At 40.8% G+C, this 22,450-nt stretch overlaps 1 protein-coding gene across 3 annotated transcripts in view; it reads right to left on the reverse strand.

The window, feature by feature from the left end:
• Positions 1-632: 632 nt before the first annotated feature.
• Positions 633-22,450, reverse strand: part of dachd (dachshund d) — a 121,906-nt gene continuing 100,088 nt past the window's right edge. Inside the window, exons 8-12 of one of the 3 annotated variants that reach the window (XM_053627733.1) lie at positions 16,902-17,044; positions 14,038-14,185; positions 12,276-12,419; positions 11,160-11,228; positions 633-2,055 (exon numbers count right to left, since the gene is read on the reverse strand). In XM_053627733.1, the coding sequence (XP_053483708.1) occupies positions 2,018-2,055; positions 11,160-11,228; positions 12,276-12,419; positions 14,038-14,185; positions 16,902-17,044 (542 nt within the window). In that variant the 3' untranslated portion in view covers positions 633-2,017. Of the gene's footprint in view, positions 2,056-11,159; positions 11,229-12,275; positions 12,420-14,037; positions 14,186-16,901; positions 17,048-22,450 lie in introns of all 3 variants that reach the window. The other 2 variants (XM_053627732.1, XM_053627734.1) reach the window with 2 other exon arrangements.

The raw sequence follows: 22,450 nt of genomic DNA on the forward strand, positions 1-22,450 counted from the left end.
TTAATGCCGGGTAACAGGTGCAGACAGTCAGTGGCTAACGGAACGTAGCTAGATCAGTAATGTCGAGGCCGAAAGTTCTTCACAAGAGAGTTTGGAGGTTACAGTAGGTTGTAATGCGTTCCACTATCTCTGTAATGTTGGTTACATTAATTAGCTTGTGCAAAATAATTGGCGGTGAGGTGCTAAAGGCTGGGAAATAAATATTCGCAAGTCAGCTAGATTTTCCTGGTGAGTCTACCGCACCATTTTGTTCATTAGGAGAGCGGAGGTCACATTCACAAAATTACACAGTTTGGGATTCTGTAACGCAATTTCTCAGTTAACGCCCAAAGGCACTTGTCCATATTTTATACCTAACAACTAACCAACACTCTTTTTGCTCTTTTACTCAAATGGAAGAGCGTGGGACTCTTGTCTTTCCACATGGAGGGAGATTTGTAAGAAGATGCATCGACTCACTCAAATTCTCACACCTGTCAAAGGTTTGAATGATTTTAAGAAATGTCACCTGAATTTCATGCGGTTGTTTGTTTATTCTGTTTGCATTGTAGTAGGATTTTAGCATACAAACAAATTGTTTGTATGGAAAAAAAAAAAAAAAGTATAAACAACAAATCCGTGTTATCTTTGTGTTATTTATTTTTTTTTAACACATCTTTGTGTGGAAATGTACTGACACAGCACGTACTAACACACGTACTGACACACTGATTGTGTTGAAAACAACACAAAATGTGTCGTCCTTAACTAGACACGCAGGTGTGTTAAAAATGGCACATCTGTTTTAAGAGTGTACCGACACACTACTGAGACTCGACCCGGTGTAAACTTTTGAACGGGTTCGTTTGTGTAAAATTTGATGATTGTGTCTTGTGGACTGATATGTAAACATGTGAAATAGCTTATTCATGGCAGTGCTAATTGAAAAAAACAAAAACAAAAAGTAAAATTTCCCCCTCTTATTTCAAGAAAGAAATAAAGGATTAACACCCCTTGCGGAATCTGTAAAATATGTAATCTTATGACCTGAACTGTACAGGTTTGCAGCTGTGGTTTTATTTCGATCAGACGCATGAACCACCAAACATACGTGTATTTGTTCAGCACAGTTAAGTATTTATTGAGTAACAGGAATTCAGGACAAACATTTACATGCCTGCATGCTTCCTCAGCGTAATGGCAGCTATCAGAAAGAACAATGGCTCAGAAACAAATCTATAAATTCAATATAAATGGTGGTATTGTTTTTCCTAATAGATCTACTGCATACACAATACCTTCTTTTTTGTTTTTTTGTTTTGACTTTATATACACATAACAAAGTGAGCAGGTTAACCTAGTTCTTGTATGTACAACGATGATAAAAATGAAACTTGATTGTATTCTTTTTTCTTTTTTTTTTTTCTTCTTTTTCTAATTTAGAAAACATTTAAAGCAAAGATTAGTCGTTACTACCGATCAACATATATTCAAATTCACATTTTCAGAGGCTTTTTTTCTTTTCTTTTCTTCTCCAAGCTAGGAATTTTAACATATGACATTAAGGTTTTTAACATTTTTCAATACAAAACAAAAACGAAAGAAAGAAAAAAAAAAAAAACAAAAAAAACCCTGGATCTGAATTTCTTTTTCAAAGCTTTCTCGCTGGTTTTAAATACAAGTATAAAAATCTTCAGTGCTGTGGATTCTTTTTGTGAATATAATCACCATGTGTACCTCACGGTACATTTTACTGTGCTCAAATTGTCACCTTCAGAACAGCTGACATGTTTAACCCCATCGTTAATCTGTCATGATATATTGTTGATACTGGAGAAGAAGAACCCTAATTCTACGCTCTGCCACGGCCCTCCTTTTCGGCTGTGGGATAAAACTCAGTCACTTCCATGGAGCCTCTGTCATCAGTCTTGACCTGTTTATGTAACTTAAAAAAAAAGCCCCTTGGAGAGGGCACACTTCATATGATGTCTCTTGAATCTTCATATGAAACATTTCCCAAGTCCTGCACTTCGTCCAATCAGTACATCACGGTAGTTTTCAAAAATAGTCTTCCATCTGTAGATAAAGGAATAAAGATAAAGAGTAAGAGAAAGGAGGTGAGTGAGTGAAATTAGACCGTGGGACACGTGCTCAAAAAAAGGTAATAAGGTCTATCAGTTTTCATTACTAAAAAGCCATTCTGCAGAAAGGTTTCCACATAAGAGTAGGGATTTATTTATTTATTTATTTATTTATTAATATACAATACATTATACGTATCATGATATTTAGTTTTGCTGAGTGTGAGGCTGGGACATACACAATACACTAGCAAAGAAATACTGCTACAAACGACAAAAAAATACTACAAATGCATTAAAGAAAAAAATGTAGTATTTTATTTATGTGGAAATTCCCAGCTCACATAGTGTTAATGTGCTCATTTACAACAGTACAGTTACACACGAAATACAAGCAACGTTTATCAGACTACTGTCACTTCATTTTCCTCACTTCACCTCTCTGCTAAACCACACTGACCTCACACTGTTCTACCGTTTACAGTACATTTATGGCATTTGGCAGACGCCCTTATCCAGAGCGACTTACGTTTATCTCACTTATACAACTGAGCGATTGAGGGTTAAGGGCCTTGATCAAGGGCCCAACAGTGGTAGCTTGGCAGTGCTGGGGCTTGAACTCCTGACCTTCTGATCAGTCACCCAGAGCCTTTAACCGCTGACCCACCACTGTCCTGAAATGAACCACCACTGCTACCAAACACATGTATATATCTGGTACTCTCTGGTTCCCCATCAAAAAAAATCAATAAATACAGAAGTAATAAAAATAAATAAACAAACAAATAAATAAATCAAAATAGCAGAGAGGCAACACTGTGTTGTTCTTGTGTTGCCAGAGTGACAATGTGGCATCACAATAACTGGACTTAATCTCTTCTTTATGAATCATGCACTTGTCGTGGGTTGTAAAAGTACTGACAAACCTCTTAATACTCTCCACTGTAACACCACACACTCTACTGTAATATCAATCAGATCATTCCATCACCCGTCCCTACTATAACTCAGTGATACTGTATCACCACAATATGTGGAACTGACAGACAGTGACTTCCCAACCCACTATCACAATGTCTTTATCACACTGTAACTATCACAATATCTATCATATACCGCAGTTCATCGTCTCTGAACGTCTACACTGCACGATGACAATAAAGCCCAATCTCATCTCGTCTTATCTCGGCTCATATCTAGCATAATTACCGCTTCTCTAAATATTTTGCAACCTCAATCAGTTTGGAGCTAAGATACTGTACAAAAGGTACCGGACACTTTGTGGCCTGTGGGTGGAGCATCAAAAGATAAGACTACCGAAAGTGGAACAGTGGCTTGACTAGAATCAGCTATATTATATCCTAAAACTTAAAACACACACACACACACACATATACATATATATATATATATATATATATATATATATATATATATATATATATATATATATACACCTATAAAGCTACATTATATCCAAATATATATATATATATATATATATATATATATATATATATATATATATATATATATATATATAGAAAGCCATATTGTATCCTGCAGCTAAAACCCCCACCTCTCCTAAAAATATTTAATTTCATATGCTTTATTGTGTTTTACATTTAGTTCATGCTTGAGCCTCATATCACATGACAACCTGACTTAAGACAAATCTGACAAATTTTCTAATTCTAAAACTTAATAAAACTCCAATTCTGTTATGATAATAAAATGCTCATATTAAGGCGTGACTCAACATTATTCTATCGTTTGCATACCCGTAAAAACTTGCAGAGCCTCAGTACGACCCTGTCACATCCTGTATAATAGTGCCCGCGAGACTAAAATGAGTATTCCATGCAGCAAGACTTTCCTACACCGTCATGTATGTTTAAGCCCTTTCGGCTAACATGCTTGGGCAAACATTCTATTGCACTCATGATGTAAAACACTTTATAAACGACACTTCCTGCGTGGAGAAAGTGTTTATTGAAAAAGGCAGCCATTCTTCTTAGCTGCTATCTCTTTGCACCTGCAATCTAATGAGAATTGTCCATTTGCAGGGAACATTCGCAGCGTGTGCATGCCTGAACGAACAGCGGCCGCTTACTGCCTCTGTCGGTAAAAGCATCTGTCAGGCATGGCTCAGGAGCTTGTTTGACGTTTATTACTCGAACGTTTCCTGTGTTCCTGAGACGCTCCGTTTCTGTCTTTGAGCAACGTTCCCTGTTTTTTTTTTTGTTTTTTTTTTTGCAGTGTAAGCTAAATAATTCAGTTTCGAAAGAGAAAAGCTCCCCAAAATACATAAAGCGGTGACAGAGTGAAAAAGCACGTTAGCGAACGAAACATTTGGGACGGGAATAAGAGTCGTACACAGCAATGTCCTCGGGGTGACCTATTTTACAAAAAACGCGCTAAGTTCTGACGCGGAACGTGCGCCGTGGTTCTGCGCAAATAAAATCGTCCGTTTTCGGACCGTAAACAACGTGCTCGTAAATCATCTCAACGTTTCGACTTTTCTGCTTCTCGCTAATAATCTGGTGTCCGCTACAAGAAAGGTTGATTAATATAAGCTCGGAAACCCTGTGAACTTTGATTAATTGTGGCCTGGCTATGCGGTGTACTGTGAGAACAACAACAAAGCCACGAAACACAGACAGACAAACAGTAGGGCTAATTACAGCAAGAAGACCCGAGTCTCTAACGTACTGCACTCTGACCCTCGCCATTCAACCAACACTGTAAAAGTCATTACTGTGTGAATTGTGCTGCACGCTACAGCCCTGACGGTGTGGGAGTAGGAGTTGCAGCTAAATGAGAACTGTTTAGCATTTATTCACTCTGGATTTTAGACTGTTTGAGTTCGTGAAATATATCCAAAATGTGCCTGGAAGCAGACTGTGGAAATATATCTGTCGGGGGCATAAAACGTATAAGATACAATAAAATGACTGAAATAAATAATATGCATAACTGCTCTACGTACTCCGAAAGAAAAGGAATGAGATTCGACTCATGATTAGAAAACGATCAGAAGAAGAGTGAAAACTGAAAATAATAATATTGTTTAATAATATAGCTAATTAATACAATACAATATACAACACCTCTTTTTCATTCCAAGCTTTAATTTAGGAACGCGGCTTATAACCAATAAAAGCTAAAGAAAACCCATAACGGTATTATGCTAAGTACTGTTACGTCGGGAAACGAGAACGGGAAGAAAAAAATTAATAAAATAAAAACGAACCCAAGAAGACACGCTATTTTGAAGAATTATATTTGCCCGGGAGCAAATTTTTCACAGGAATATAACTGCGAATTCATCAATTAACATATTAATCCTAGGTTCAGTCGTGTGAAGGTAAACGACACAGACCACAGGATCTAAAAAAAAAATAAATAAAAAATCCGTTTTAAAATAAATAAAAATTTAAAAACCGCTCCGCTTCTCGAGTGGACGGAATCATATGGCCGGAATGTTGCCTCATAAAAGAATCCCCCTCATTAAAATATGCTAAAACTTTGGCATTTTTATATTCAAATCAAGACGAAAAAGTTCATTAAAGTGGATAAATATTTCATCAGATGCTAAATAAAACAAAGGGAAATTTTTTTGGCTTCTCTCAGCATAAAATGCCTTTGAAAGATTAATTAATACATGTAAATTATGCAAATTATGCCCATGCAAATATTTTATGAAGACAATTAAGGGAACCATTAATTATGGCCTTTTTTGCTTCAGTGACACTCGTTCATTTAATTTTAATTTCACTTTAACTGTTTTGATGTTTAATCTTGCAACAAAGAACTTTATCTCTCCTCACAGGGTCGTGTAAACTTGCAGCACACATCAAGAGGCAGGAAGCGAGAATCGGGAGAGATACTGAGTAGATATTATGTGCGTTATCGCTAGGAATTAGTGGCAAGATGCTCTCCCAGAAGCACAAGGCCAGGGAAAACAGGCGAGCTTATTCTTGGAATGGATTCAAAACGCTGGAAAAGCAATTAATAAACACAGACCGCGTTAATGTAGCAGAATTACAGAGTGTGACAAAAGACAAATAGAAATAATTAGTTCTCTGAAATTATGCCCTCGTTTATTTTATTTTTTCTTTCCAAACGGAGAAGAGGTGAAACTATGGGACGAATTTTGTTGGGCTTTGTTATATACGAGTTAGATTTGAGTTTTTTTCATCACTATACTCTATACCCTATACTATACCCACTTTTTGAGGGTAATTACGCAGACTATACTGCGGAAATGAAACACACCCCAGAAACACGCAGCTCTGCTTAAACACGCCTACACCGACGCATGTTTCATCAGCCGGAACTTGATCTCGCCAAGTTCTTACTCGAGTGTGTGTCTATTCTCATGCATTGCGGTGGTGGATAACCTATTACGCGAATGTTATTGTTATACACACCATCCTTGGATTTTATGAGCTGCCTTTAAACTGACACCTCCTAAACATAACAATTAATGCATAAATATGATAAATCACAAACATAAAACCTGTATTTATGATAATGACGTGCATAACTTGAAGTTCTAGAACACATTTATTCAGGCCCCAGTTATCAGTGCACTGAGCTTTGATTTAGTGGGGTTAAAAGAACTCCTTTCATTGAATCCTTCCTTCACAAAAATATCTTTTAAGTAGGCTAATCAAATTGGGTTATGGGGCTTTTACTCGTGACTGGGTATTAAAATGCCATTTCCCACATTTCATAGCAATTTCCACGGACTATTTTCAAAGGGAAATTGAGACCAGGCAGAGTGATAAGGGTGGTGTTCTCATGGCGCTGCTGGGTGCACTTATTTGAGTTTAAATGCTTAGGCATGTACGACTTGAGGTAAAGTACACATCCGTACCGTGCAGTGTGTACAACACAAAACTTCACAAAAAGACCGTCGGAGTATTTCTGGATTATTTGACAGCCCCTCGCAGTTTGGTAATTGAAATGAGATGTATGCAAATGCAGTTAATTAGCATATAACTGATTTAAATTATCAGACTATTTTTGTCCCTCCACACCTACTGTGATAGTAGTGTGGCAGAACAAACTGTTGTCAGATCGGAAAGGCAGACTTCCCGGCAATGCTAACGAGAAAATCTTAGCAAGCAGATAGAAAAAACAAACAAACAAAAAAAAAACCCCAGACTTTTACCAAAAAAAAAACTGATCTTTATCCTACCTTAGTCTTTTATTATTAACTGATCTAGGTACTGATTCAGAAATTCAACATACAGTACATTCCACGGTTTGGGATACAGTGGTAAAACATTTCACTTGGCACACATCAACACTACGTATTAGTTATGGCATGTGTGATAACAAAATGGGGGGGGCGGGGGGGGCGGGGGGGGCATTATTATTTTTTTTTCTATACGTGTGTCAAACGACAGTGAAGAATCAAAAGCAAGGCAAAAGTCTGGTGTGACTCCTAATTAACCGCTCCTCCGTTATTTATCCGTCGTTTTGTTTTCTACTGGCTCACAGAGGAATCGTTGAGAATTTATAGGTCAAAGTTCACCTAGATAAAGTTGGCACAGAGTGAAAGTAGCTGTTATCAGAAGCCCTTCGGTGAAGGTTCATTCATGTTCAGGTCATGCTTGGTCTGACGGCGGCGGTTTTATTTAAGATTTAAAATTCACCTTAAATTAAACGAACGAATAAATGAAGAATGCGTGTCATTTACCCGTGTTCCTTCTACTGACATTTTAGTGAAACGTTCCGTGTTTGTACGTATTGTTTACGATTCTCAATTACAATAAATGAATATCCCATTTAAATGGAAAGCTGTATTCCCCCAGAGGACAACTTTGATCCTTTCTCATAAAGTGTGCCTATAATGCAGCCTAACAGAGTCTGCCATGCCTCTTTAGAAGAAATGTCATCTGGTAATCGTTAGCTACACCGAAGCATCAATCTCCATTTTCTCTGACACGCTGTTCGGCGAAATGAATTGACGTCCGACTCTTAAAGATGTTCGTGGAAGAACGAGTTTAGTTCCAACTTAGACGTGTCTGACGAGCTGGAAGTTGCTGATCATAAAAACGCGACATACAGCGTTCACTGGACTTACAATCTTATCTGGCTACCTTTGGAACCGAAGGAGCCCAACCCCCGAGGTTCCAGACATTTCTACTGGCGTACCTTCCGCTGCAAGATTAAAGATTAAAGATATACCTTATTACTGCAGTGTGAATCAAAAGCAATATGGACATCTGACACAAGGAGCAGAGGTTTTGGCACCTTACACACGTCCGAGGTCTCAAATGAAATCGGGCTAAAACACTAAACCGCGTGTGTGTAGAGAACAGACGCTAGCATTCAAGTTGATAATGTTTTTATTTTTATTTTTTCTCTTGTCTTTCTCTTCTATTTAGCTGATATGGGCTAATTATTATACTGCAAGTGCTCCAAACACTTCCCACACTGTTTCTCAATGTCACCTCGAGTACATTCAGGTACTTCCTGTTTGCATGCATTGTTTATTCATTTATTTACTTCTTTTTTTTTAAAACCTGGTATTATTTCAGCGATTGTTATTGTGTGCTGTCTTTAATGGCTGTTTTTCTTCTAGCCTGCACACGTACTCATGCTTATCATTCAAGCTGATTCGTACACGCTTTATTACTGGGCCTCATTCATCAAGCTAGGTATGAACAATGTACTCGTGTACTGTTTGCAGCAGCATTTTTTTTTCCGCAAGAAACATGTTATCTAGAAACATTCGGTTAGTTCGGAAACACTTATGCATCCTGTGAGAGCGCCTGAGGTAACGCAGGTCATGTTTAAGTAGACTCAGAGATCACGTTAGTTCAACGGTGTGCACAACTTTAAGCAGCATTTTGTTCAGTCATTTTATATTAATTACTTGAACAAGAACAATCCAAAACAAATCCATAAATTAAGGCAAATAAGATCAGCCGTTTAATTTGGAAAAGGCACCCTATACAATGAAGAAGAGACGGTGTGTGTGTGTGGTAGTCGATGCGCTGCAATGGATGAGTTTCATTACTGTAAGATTTAGCGCATACCGTGCTTAGCAGGTGCGCGTTCGCTGTTTAGTTATCATTTTGACCTTTTCGGTTCTCTTTGAGCTTCGCTTTTCATGGTGTTTTTCGGGAGTCGTTAATCTATATCAATTGTGCCATAAACATACTTGGTAATTTGCAAACATACACATGTGAGTATGAAGAACATCAGCTTTGCTGATACTTCTGTAAATCTGGCCAAAATGACATACAACTTTACAAAACAAATTGATAAATTAAAGCTGCAAGCAGCGGTTAAAGGGCCTGAAGAACACGAAGTGGAGAAATAGAATGTTCATGAATGAATAAAAGATAGATTCAGAAGCACAGCTGAGAATAAGATTGAACAGGAAATGAACAGAACAGAGGAATTTATTTGCATGCCAAGAGGTGGAAAGGTTACTGCAATGCTGAGCCTCAAAAGAAAGGGACCGAAAGACAAAACATTGCACAAACTTTTAAGAACTTGCACCACATGGGAATCGACCCCAGGACCTTTAGAATTAATGCTTGTCATTTATCACAGTGCGCCACAAATGTAACGAAGCTAAAAATAATCAATTCTGGACAGTGTTTTCAAAAAAACCTTATATCTGTGGAACACAAGGTGGCGCTAGGTTAGAATTTCTCATGTACCTAGAGGACATGCTATGAACGATCCCTACGAAATTTTGTGTCGATGTGTCAAATATTTTAAAAGATATTACAATATATAGCAAATTTCAAAATGGCAGACAGGCGGTTGGTCCGATCCTGGCAAAATTGGTATCCATGGATTCGCCATGTCCCAATTAATCCGTAAATAGCATGATCATAATTTTCTGTCAAAGTATTCAAAAGTTATAAGCACAAATAATCATTTTTCAAATCTCATGACCTATAGGTGGCACTGTTCTCAAATTCGGCATGGACCATGCTGTCGACGAACTGTACCGAGTTTCGTTACGACCGATCAAAGTCCGTCCGAGATACAGCCTCTGATCCAATTTTGCGTCAACATCATTAAATTTCTGACATCATGACTTTCGAACAGCTAGGAATATCAAAATGCTGTTCGGTAATTTTTGTGTGGCTCTGTCCCCTGGTCATCTCAGCCAATTTTAGTAAGAACTGGACAAAACTGGAACGAGTAGTAGCAAAAAAACTTTTCAAAATGGTGACTACATGTCTCATATTAAATGGAGTCTTCATGTAAGACGTGGCTTGTGATCAGCATGAGGAGAGTAATCTCATCAACTAAATTAATTGTCTCTAGGATAAAGCGTTTAACAATTATAACCATTTGAAAAGTGAATTTTTGAACTAGTGGTGGCGCTATAGAGTTGGTCTTAGAGAGCCCATTAATTGGTCAAGATACTACTCATGGTCATATCTATGAGTGTGCCAAATTTGATAATTTTCCTACTTATGGTTCATAGGGCTGGCATAGACTCCCACTGGGGAAGAAGAAGCATTATAATAATAATAATAATAATAATAATAATAATAATAATAAGAAGAAGAAGAAAACGAATTCTATGAATATAATTAAGTAAAAAGATGATTCCCACCTGCCAAAAACATGCCAGTAGGCATTATTTATTTATTTATTTATTTATTTATTTTTACATCCAAAATATTCTGTTCATTTCTCAGCTGGTATGACCTTAAACTAATTTCCCCTTTTATACTTTTAAGTCACGTTTATTTTACAATGCACTAAATTCCCAGTTCCACGCGTCCGTAAGTAAATAGTCGCATTCATGCTTCCACAAAAATGGCTGTGTCACTGGTAATAGTTTTGAACAGCCCACTGAATCCAGCATACGTTTTTTTCCCCTTAATGCTTTATAAAAATATCATACATGCATTTGTTAGAGAAACTGATTTTCCCTCTTTTTTTTTTTTTTTTTTTTAAAACAAAGTGTTCTCTTGACGGATCCCAGTGATCTTGACCTTCCTCTTGAACTGTGAGAGCTGTGGCCCAGATGGTAGGCTGCATGCTTGAACAGCAGGCTGAAACTAAGGCTCATAGAGAGAGATTTATAGTCTCCTCAAAAACACGTACCTTGTATTGTCCTTTCAGCATCTGTTCTGCCACTGCTGCGGTCAGTCTCTATCTCCTGGGTCAACGAGTCTGGCAAAATGAAAGGATAATGACGATTAAACATCCATGACATCTGCACTTAATTAGGAAAGTTTTTTGAACGTCGTTTCTCATGATGGATGGAGGGCATATAGGCAGTGTTGCATATGGCACAATAAGAGCTTAAAACCATTGACTAGGTGCAGGATTTTGTGAATACAAACCAGGACGGCAGGTTTTTCGCACATGTTAAACCGAACCTGCGCCTCGATCTTGGTCCAAGACCTCAAACGTGATGCTTGTGCGACACATCAGGAGTCTTTTATGGTGCATAAATCGTGGCCTCTTTACTGAGCTATATTGGAGTCGAGGACACAGCCGTAATGCTTTCAAGAGCACGTCTCAAGTACAAGTCAAAATCAATCCTCGCATGGGATTCTGACAGCAAGCACTCAATCACGTCAGAACAAACCAGATTTGGGACAAACGCGTGGAGCGATTATACGGCCGAGAACGTGTTTGTTTTGAAGTCGCTCGGTCAGGTTGATGAAGTTACATAAAATATTGCGCTGCGAATATTTCTTTCAGGATAACGGGGCATCTGGGAACATCGTGCAAATCTGCATGAATGAGCCGTAACAATTACAATGGAAAAATAGAAGGGTTAGGGCTTTCGTTCCTACTGTACGATTCTTCGGCACGTTTAACCGTTTCTGTATCATTCCGTATCATTCCGAGTAGCTTTTAAACGTCTCATTGCACAACGTAACACTCTTCATTCCTCAGTGTTTCTGAACAGATCTCAAAAAAGAACAAGTTTATACCCGTGCTGCGGGGGTTTCCTCCGGGTACTCCGGTTTCCTCCCCCAGTCCAAAGACATGCATGGTAGGCTGACTGGCGTGTCTAAAGTGTCCGTAGTGTATGAATGTGATTGTGCCCTGATCATGCTCCCTGGGATGGGCTCCAGGTTCCCCGCGACCCAGAAGGATAAGCGGTATAGAAAATGGATGGACAGAGCCTTGCACTAATACACATTTTTCTTGCTAGCTTGAACGCCAGAATGAACCATCGGCCGTCCAAGTGGTGTCAGGCCTCACCATTCAGGGATCGGAGACTCTCTGTAGGTGAGCTCTGTTTGAGAGACTGCTCTGCCTGTTCCCGCCGCTTACACTCATACTCCAGAGCCTCCTGCAGTTTCCTCTTAGCCTTCTTCTCCTTCTTCAAGCGCTTCTGAATGATTGCTAAAGATAACACACACACACACACACACACACACATACACATATAGAGTCCGGTTGAAAGTACTCAGCAGCCACAGTGCTAGAACGAGTGGTGCACAACTCAGGATTCTGAACGTATTCCTGGCTGTATTGTTCATAGGAATGTTGAGAGGGGGTGGGTGGGTGGAGGGGAGGGGGATGTTCTCGTCGAGTGAAAATGGACTATGTCATTAGCGAAATAATTGAGCCAGCGATAACCTGGATTAACCTAGGTTAGAATGCCAATGAGATGTGGTTCAGAGAAACTTTCTCAGAAGAAGGAAAAGCAGTCTCTGACATTATAAAACAGCAGACAGCTGCAGCACAGTTACTAGGATACTTATGAGAAACTGCCTTATTAAATTCCACGTGATTCATTATGGTAAGTGAGCGTACCGAACACGAGGATTAAGCTGCACTCAGTGGCATTTTTGTGAACAAAAGAACACGAAGATCACAATAATACTGTATACTCAGAATTGGATGTGTTACTACAGAGATAGAGAGTAAAGCAGAGGACATATCTCGAGGCAATGTAGAATGTAGAGAGCCTTCTTCATCCTCTTTTTCTTCTTCTTCTTCTTCTTCTTCTTTTTTTTTTATCAAGGATGGCTGTAATTTATTAGCTGAACCATGAACAATGTCGTCGTTTCCCCTTGAGAAATGATGTGCTACATTTAGAAACGTTTACCACACGAACCCCTTTCCACATATTTATTTATAATTACATTAATATGAAATGTGCTCACACGCACATGTGAGAGCGCACATATACTTTAAGATACTCTCCTGATATGTGTTTCTGTACAAAAACGGTAATGAATAATGGTCACGGTAAAGCGCATTGTATCTCTAAAGCCGAAGCCCAGCGATTATGGGACAGAAGAGTATTAGCATTAGGATACGTAACCGAATATTAATACGTTATTATTAGATGAGATGAGAGATGGGCTTCGGGACAAAAAAATGTACTCAAGGTTTACATTTTCATGCAGGTGCGGCTGAACGGTCAGATATGAAGCTTGTGGGACAAACAGAGATTATGTTCATTCATTCATCTTTAGTAATTGCCTGGTCAGGGATGGGGTGGTTTAAATTAGGCTATTAGTTCTGTTTATATTGTAAAATACTAATTAAAATAATTAAAACCATACTACAAGCAAGTACCGAGAAAAATAATAACAACAATGCGAGCGAGATTCATATACTGATAATGATTCTTTATTAGTTACATGTACATTAGAGCACGGGGAAATTCTTTTCTCCGCACGCCCCAGCATGTTAGGAAGTTGGGGTCAGACATGATACAGCGCCCCCTGGAGCAGAGAGGGTTAAGGGCTTTGCTCAAGTGGCAGCTTGGCAACGCTGGGGCTCGAACCCCCGACCTCTGATCAGTAACCCAGCACCTTAACCGCCAAGCCACTACTTGCCTCATAGCGAATATAAAAAAATGTCAGCCTTCTAGTTTAGGCCACACCCACGCCGAGTTTAAATCTGAATACAGATATGGATATTTGGAGCACTAAACTGGTGCGGCTGTTGCCTCGTGTTCCACCCCTCTTACGCATGCATTTGTTTGTGCGAGTGTGAATGTGTGTACCTCTGTTCTTCTGTTCCATGGCCAGCTGCTTCTCCAAAGTCTCTCGAAGTTCCCTCTCCCTAAACAGCTCCATCTTCAGCTCGGTTTTCTCCAGTTGGACTTGCTTCTCCTGAGCGCGAGCGTTATCAATAGCCACCTTCAGCAGGCCCTACCACAGCACCAAGAACATGCTTTTACAATTCAGCAATCCTGTGTGTGTGTGAACACTAATAAACACGATCGGCTGAGTTCGGGCAAGACATACACATGGAATGTATCATCAATCATCCAGTTCTAACGGATGATATTCACTCGCTGAGCACTTTATTAGGAACACCTGTACACCTACTCATTCATGCGATTGTCTAATCAACTGATCGTGTGGAAACAGTACAATGCATCAATTCCTGCAGATACGGGAGAGCAGCTTCAGGGGAATGTTCACATCAAGCATCAGAACTGAAGAAAAAAAAAAACCCCGTCTGATATCGATGATTTGGCCGTGACGTGATTGTCGGTGAGCGGAAGTTCTGTGCATGGAAATGCCTTGCTGATGACAGAGGTGGAACGGAGAATGGCCAGACTGGCTTGAGCTGACAGGAAGGCTACAGGAACTCAGATAACCATTCTGTACAATTGTGGTGAGAAGAAAATCATCTCAGAATGCACGACACGTCAAACCTTGAGGCAGATGGACTACAACAGCAAAAGACCTCATTAGGTTCCACTTCTGTCAGCCAAGAACAGAACGCGGAGGCTGCAGTGAGCACAGGCTCACCGCAACTGGACGGGTGAAGACTGGAAAAAACGTAGCCTGGTCTGATGGATCTCGATTTCTGCTGAGGAACACGGATAGTAGGGTCAGAAATGGGCACCAACAGCATGCATCCCTGGCCCCAACCTGCCTCGTGTCAAGGCTGGTGGAGGTGGTGTGATGTTGTGGGGAATGTTTTCTTGGTACACTTTGGGACCAGTCAATCATGACTTGAATGCCACGGCCTATTGTTCCTGAACATGTGCCACAGTTTACCATCTTCTATTGGCTATGATAATTCCAGCATGATAATGCACCATGTCCCAAAGATAAAGTCGTCTCAAACTGGTCTCACCAACATGACAGTGTTCAACGGCCTTCCCAGTCACTGGACCAGACTCCGGTAGATCACCTTTGGGATGCGGTAGAACAGGAGATTCACAACACAAAGAATTGAGGCTGTTTTGAGGGAAACAAAGACGGAGGGCCTACCCAGTATCAGTACAGTGTTCCTAATAACGTGCTCAGTGAGTGTATAAGAGTGCAGTAACCTACAGTCAGTTGTCGAAACGCATATGAAATATGAAAGAAAGACACAAGACTTTTTGTAACCTGTTTTGCCCAAAGGTTCGCTATAGAGGAGCATTTCGCAACGTGAAATTACGGTATACATGGCATCCACCCGTAGCTAGAAAATTTCTGTTAAAAAATGTTCTAAATATCAGGACCACTTCACTTTCTCAGCAAGGGTTATACAGTTCGCTGTGCACTTGCAGTTCTGATGGTGCTGTGACCATTTCCAAACAATTATTTTCCCACGTACACATGCAATTAAGGCAGATGCAATGGGCTATATCATACTAATTGTTCCTTGTTCTGACCCCAATTTAGAGTAACTTCCTTTATCTCAATTTTCTGCCTGGATTGCTTTTGTTGATTTATATACGCGAGTCCTCAATCAAAACATTACCCCAGAATTATGATTAAAGATGACTAACTAAACTTGTGTGGCTGCGAGGAGTCTGAGCATTCAGGCTAATTATCAGTAAGGCCAGAAAGAGCGGCACGGCTCTGATGTCCCTATCACAAGAGCAGCGAGCACAAAGACACTCCCTATACTGCGCTCACATCATTAGTCTCACAGGCCATGCTAATCAACAACATTCATCTTTCTGACTCACTCCGGTCTGCATGGAAACAACAACGTTGAAGGAAATTCTACAGCGCGACATAACACCGTCTGTGTACGGAAACGATAAAAACAGAGCGACGGATGACGCCATCATGGGTACGGTAGAGTCGGTACTATATCTGGTGCGACCTGAGCAGCGGTGTTCGGTAAAGATATTCCTGATCAGATCAGCAACACGATCACTTCGAGGTGAACAAATTTTCATTTTGCGTAATGGTCTCGGAGTGCACTGCGTTTATATATCTCCACACACACACACACACCTCTGGCTGCCTATTAGTGTGTCTGACTAATGGACACTGGCAAGATAGGAGACAGAAAAACTATCACTGCACATTTGGACTATTATCTAGATTTAGTGAGGAAAGGGGTTTGTGCTTTCTGGTTTTTCAGGAACACGACACGCTGTATTTAATTTTTTTTTTGTCTTATTAACTTTAAGCGAGAGCGGGAAAAAAAATGGAGAAGCTGGTGAAGGAGCGCCTGTTTATAGCTGCTATAATAAGTGATAACAGGAAGTTACTTGGCTTTCCATAATATTAGTGGTTGTAATCACTGGGAAATTGCTCTGGATGTGATATCACAGGAAAAGAATTCACTCTGGGGCCAATTCGGGCCAGGCCGTATCACACCGGCTTGCTGTGGATTATTTTCCTACAGTATAACAGCGTTTCCTGTCGTGCGATAATTCCTTTCACGGTAAATGACGTTTTGATGGTCGTGGACTAGATTAGAAGTCAACTACTCGAGTGTGCACTGTGCACAGAATTCGGCGTGATGTCCTTACAGGTTAGATCTTTACGATCCACTGAGCGAACACACACACACACATGCACACACACACGGACAATTCGAGCTTTTCCGATATATATATATATATATATATATATATATCGGAAAAGCTCGAATTGTCCGTCGGATTGTTTGTTGAACGCTTACCTGAATGTTGGTCAGTAGGGTCTCTATTGATGACAGCCCGTCAGGAAACAGGAAAGGAGATGGGAACCCTGGCGGTAAAGCCTGACCTGCCAACGACAACCTCTCATAGCTGTCCCTCGCTGTTGGAGTGCACATGGGGGCTTCTTCTGGTGGCAAAGCCAGAGAAACACACACTCAGCACAACTGGCTTCAACAAAGACATTAGACATCAATTGCAAGCATGTAGCATGGAATAAATCATTCTCCCCCCCCTCACAATTGGTGTTTATACTTAGATTTTGTTTGTGGAAAAAAAAATCACATTAACATCTATACAAGCAAGCCCGATCAGCTGGAAATGATTGATAACCCATTCCGGTACTGTCATTTGAAGCGATGCTGTTATTGATGCTACTGCATGTGTGGCTGTTAGCGATGCTCAAGAGCTTCCAATCACATGAATGTAATGAGATTCCTGTGCACCATGAGTGGTTCTACTCTAGTATTGTAACACCGGTGGTCATTTGCTATATCGTCAAGGGCATAAATATGATAGGAAATCCGGGAAGCCCGGTCCATATGGCACTCGAACTCTCTGATACGAAGAGGCCACACTCAATCAGATGCATATGGCAGGCCTTGATTACTAAAAGCCTTGGCTCTCCAACAACTACCATATGGCACAAGGAGGTGAACCTTCATTTAATGCCTTTCAACACTACAGCAGTTCCTCTGGCACAAGGAGCGCTGCGAGTTTGGACAAATGGATTTTAATCCTTGGAAAAAAAAAAAGGGCAGAAGATAAAAATCAATAGGACAGAGGCAGAAGTTATCAGACTAAAATCAAGGGTGACTCAAAATAGGTTTTAACACAGGAGGAAAACATTGCAGTAGTCATTCTTTAGGTCTCCCAACGGGTGGCATGAACACTAAGGGCTGAGAAGTGCTGAGTAAAAAAGGTGGCCACTAATCCCCAACGGGAAAGAGCCTGACAGACCTAAACACAGATTAGCACTTAAAAAAGGACAGGAGAATCCACTGGGACTGAGCATGAGCTATAGACCTATTAAAACAAGTACAAACTAAAATGGTCATCACACGCAATTTCAGAAATAGAATCAATTACTGGATCATGACAAACTCTTCAGAGATTTAGTTCATGTAATGCTCGTCTCTAAACTATTTTGGGTCCGTACGTATTGTAACAAATCGCATGAAATGGGTTCAGCCGTATATAGAGTAGAATTAAGAAATGAACACGGGACATGTACAGTAAAAGTTGATTGTAATAATAGCGTCCTATTACTGTATTATTTTTTAATCAGATACAGCAAGGGCACCTTTTATTAACAAGGAATGTTTGGAAAATGATTTTTTGAACATTTTTAGCTCCAAGTGATACATATATATATATATATATAATCCTAATCCCAATGAGAGACAGCCACTTCACGAGATATACCGAACACATTTTTCTTCTAGCAGAAAAGATCCATCAGCCCTCTTTAGGCTGCACTGTGGGTGGAGGTAGCGTCTTAAAGAGCATAAATCTGAGGGTGGACCCTGAGCAGATGTCCTTTGTGTCTGAAATGTAAAGCGGAGATCAGATCCAGAGCACAGAGCGAGGCTTTGCTTCCTCCGAGGAGCAATTGCAGCATGTCAGAGACCTGATGACATCATCCGCCATTCATCATGTTCGTAAGGGCAGACCTCTGCCATCTGCTGCACATGCCATCATAACTCTACATCTATCTCTTTTCTCTCTCTCTCTCTCTCTCTGTCTCTCTCTCTCTCTCACACACACACACAACCTCACTTCACCATAACCACAGAATCATTTTCCTCCACACAGTCCAGTGATGACACTATCTCCACATTGTCATGGTGAGCAGCCACTCAGTTTCTCCACGCAAGCTTCAACAGCTGCAGAAGGAGAAAAAAAAATAACTGCTTCCGATCGTATTGTCATGTTGTCATAAATCGATTTTGCTAATCACATTTATTTATTAATTACGAACAACACCAGCAGAAAAGAAAAAAAAAGGGGGGTGGGGATATCTTTGTATCGGATCTGGCACTCAAACCCGCAGCGGGCCTCTCATACAGAATTAATACGTGTTTGTATGGCCCTCTAAATCATGCGCAAACATGGCACGACTGGAGGAGACCCACTGCTCCCATCAATATTCACTAATGCCAGCCAAGGCTTGGTAACAGCTGGTCTTACATTAATTAGTTTAAAGTATTTATTTCATCCATCTCCAGAGCAGATTGAGCAAAAACATTAGAGATTATTTCAAGCATCTGCAAATGCCCTGGAAACATCAAGCGAACCAACAGTCAAATCTCAGCCGCCAGTATCAAGGCTAGATAATTTACAATTCTTGGAAGAGGGGGAGGCTAAAAGGAGTGCTGCGCCTCCACAGAGGAGCTCCCAGCAGCCTTTCCCTAAATTTCAGCAGCACTTCCCCTCCGGTTCATTACCGACAATGGATGGCTGCCTAATGGATAAACATTTGCTGCTAATCTAATTTCATAAATAAAAAAAAAATTAAAAAAAAACAAAAGTCCACTTCTGGAGAGGTTATTACTGCCACTCAATGGCTTGGTTTTCGTGTGCAGATAAAGGAGTGAGTATATTAGAGGACATAAAACCCATGTGATTATTAGATCATGAAATGGTTTCAGGGTATATTTACAGCCCTGGTGTATTCCAATACATCGATACGGCGAACGCCAAGCAGCGAAACAATACGGCGAGATTTGGATGGTGGAGGCACTGCAGTTGGTTTGCAGCCACTGTTGTCCCATATTTCACGTTGGCATTAATCATACATCATTGCTTTAACCAACTTCTGCTTGGGACACAGCAAGGGGCTCGCTGCATACACAATGCTGGATCACAGGGTGCTTCAGTGCGCTTTGTTACAGGGAAACAATCTGTCGCGCATTACAAAGCCCAACGCCGCGTTTCCTCTCGAATTACCAATTCGGCTCTCGAAATAACATAAACCCAGATGCAACCGAATAACTCAAGCTGCAAATTACCGCTAATATACTAAGCAAATGCTCTCCTCCTTCACTCCCCTCCCACCGTCCTACGTCCGCATTAGCCGTTCTCGACTTGTATTGTGTTCTCTTAATTCCCTCCTCGTTTCGTGCACTTCAGTTTTGGCCTGCGTTCGGCTGTTTATTTCTCACTGTTGGTCCAGAATCATTGACTTGGACTTAATTACAGTGGCAGACGCCAACGGGCTGGAGAGATTGGAGGAGAGAGCTGCGTTTTCCAGGTGATATTTCTCCACCAGGGCTGCCAGCAGCAGCTGTGACAGGTCTGAGCTCAACTCTACCCGATGAGGGGGGAAGAAAAAAGAAAAAAAAAAAAAAAAGAAACCTTATGAGATCCTTTCGGGTCAGCCGTGTCACAAATAACATTTCATGCACAACTGTTTTGCAGGATAATAGGAGCCACAAATAAAAATGGGACGCTGTAAATACGATGCATTCGGAATAAAACACCATAATTTAAAATGACACTCTCTCGAAGCGTTCGCATCCAGACGTACGCGCGTACGCTCCCCTCCCTCCCGTGGCAGCCGCAGGAGTCCTTGACAGTATGCTTGCAGTGATAAATCACCTTTCCAGTTAATTTTCTCAGTCGTTATGTGTTGTGCTGCTAAAACAGGGGCTTAGGAATTGACTTGACAAACTATGAATGTAAAAATATCACTCGCAGGGATCTAGGCTTATCTCCAATTTACATGTTATTAGATTTGTATTGTGAACAGCACTCGGACGCGGCCCGTGGCGAAGGAAACCGAGTACGAGAGGGAGAGAGATGCGTACGATAAGGGAAGATAGGATACATCTCAGACCCCTCTTGACACCCTTTGATATCTCTGATGGAAAGTCATAAGAAGGAGAGCAGAAGCCACTCAACTGATTTTTAATATGATAGACAAGGCACTCCGTGATAAATTGCGAGGAAACCTGGGGAAATTTAGCAACATTCTCACAATAAATAGTTTTTAATTGACCTTGGAAGCTGAAAATCCGCCATATGTTTGGAGTTGCACTGTTTGAATTGAGGTCCCAGTGGGCCTTTCAAACAGCACTACTTCGGCACTGAGCCGGAGGAGGGAGAGAGAGAGAGAGAGAGAGAGAGAGAGAGAGAGAGAGAGAGAGAGAGCGAGCACAGAGGGAGGGAGAAAGAAAAGTAAGTGAGCTGGAAGAGAGAACAACAAAGGTATGGAGAGAAAGCGATAGATACTAAGAGAACAATAGAGAGAGAGAGAGAGAGAGAGAGAGAGAGAGAGAGAGAGAGAGAGAGCATGGGAGCATTTGGTTGGCCTGGCCAGTCACTTTGATATATTGACAGGTGAAGCCTGTGTCCTTGCAAACCCATGTTCCTCCCAGCAGGAGAACAGAATGCTAAAATCTGGAGGATGTCAGTTCGCTCTCGGCAAAGGCGGCTGCTGCTTTCAGCAGACAATTACATTTTATTTGACCTGCCAATGGGGCTGAAGAAGTTGCCGCTTTCCGGGGGAGTGGTTATGACCTTTCAGTCTCATAAATAGAGACAACCCTGCACTACACAAGAACTAATCTCCACACCCGTCTCTCCCCTCGCGCCTCGGCTGCATTCACTGCTTTTATAGCAAAGTGCTATTTTATTCACCTGTGTTACAGCCTAACCATTCTACAGTCATTTATACTGCTAGCACTCTGGCATTTTTTTTTTTACAGTTATGCTAAAGCAAATCCACGCTTAAATGGTATAAAAAAACAAAGCAGACCTTTAAAGGAAGGCAAAAATAAAGAATGTCCTCTACGGGTGTAAAGGTAAAACGAGGGAGGAGACGTGTGGAACGAGCGACTACACTGGGAAAATTCTCTCACACAGACTTTTAGGTGCATATGTTGTGCACATGAGCAGGATGAGCATTGTGGCATGGCAGGATATTAAACCAGGAGGCTCGGGCGGCAGATACCTGCGTCTGTACCCTCTATGTCTCGCTCTTTTCCGCTCTTTAATTCCGAGACGAAAATTAGCCGTTACCAAATTCCTGCTGAGAGTCAACGTCAGGAGCTGGAGTCAGTCAGGCCTGGATTAACAGGTAACATTTTGCTTAGTGGGCCTTATGTCTGATAATAATGCACAACCTGTTTTTCCCTCTCTCTCTCTCTCTCTCGTGCTCTCTCTCTCTCTCTCTCTCTCTTCTTTTTTTTTTTTTTTTTGTTAATGTTCTCTATACTTACAGATTAAATCGTTTGCTGCACAAACCCATTTGGGAGCGGGGAGAAGGTGAAGGGGATAATCAGCACAGCCACCGGAACGTGTTTCCTAAATGCGCTCGCAGACATTACTGTGCACGGCCATAAAATTAGCGGCGGGACCTTAAAACGCTGACATTTCGCGTGACTTTTGAGAAAGTGACACCCTCATATTTTCATGTAGGCTATCATTAAATTTCAGCTGCCCCGTGGCCGAGCCATGCCATTAATAACCAATTCTGCGTGTCACTCTGCTCCCCTCTCTTTGAAATAATGAGTACTTTGCTTTGCCTTAA

This window comes from Ictalurus furcatus, chromosome 6 (assembly GCF_023375685.1).
Source record: "Ictalurus furcatus strain D&B chromosome 6, Billie_1.0, whole genome shotgun sequence".
In the NCBI taxonomy this organism is placed as follows: domain Eukaryota; kingdom Metazoa; phylum Chordata; class Actinopteri; order Siluriformes; family Ictaluridae; genus Ictalurus; species Ictalurus furcatus.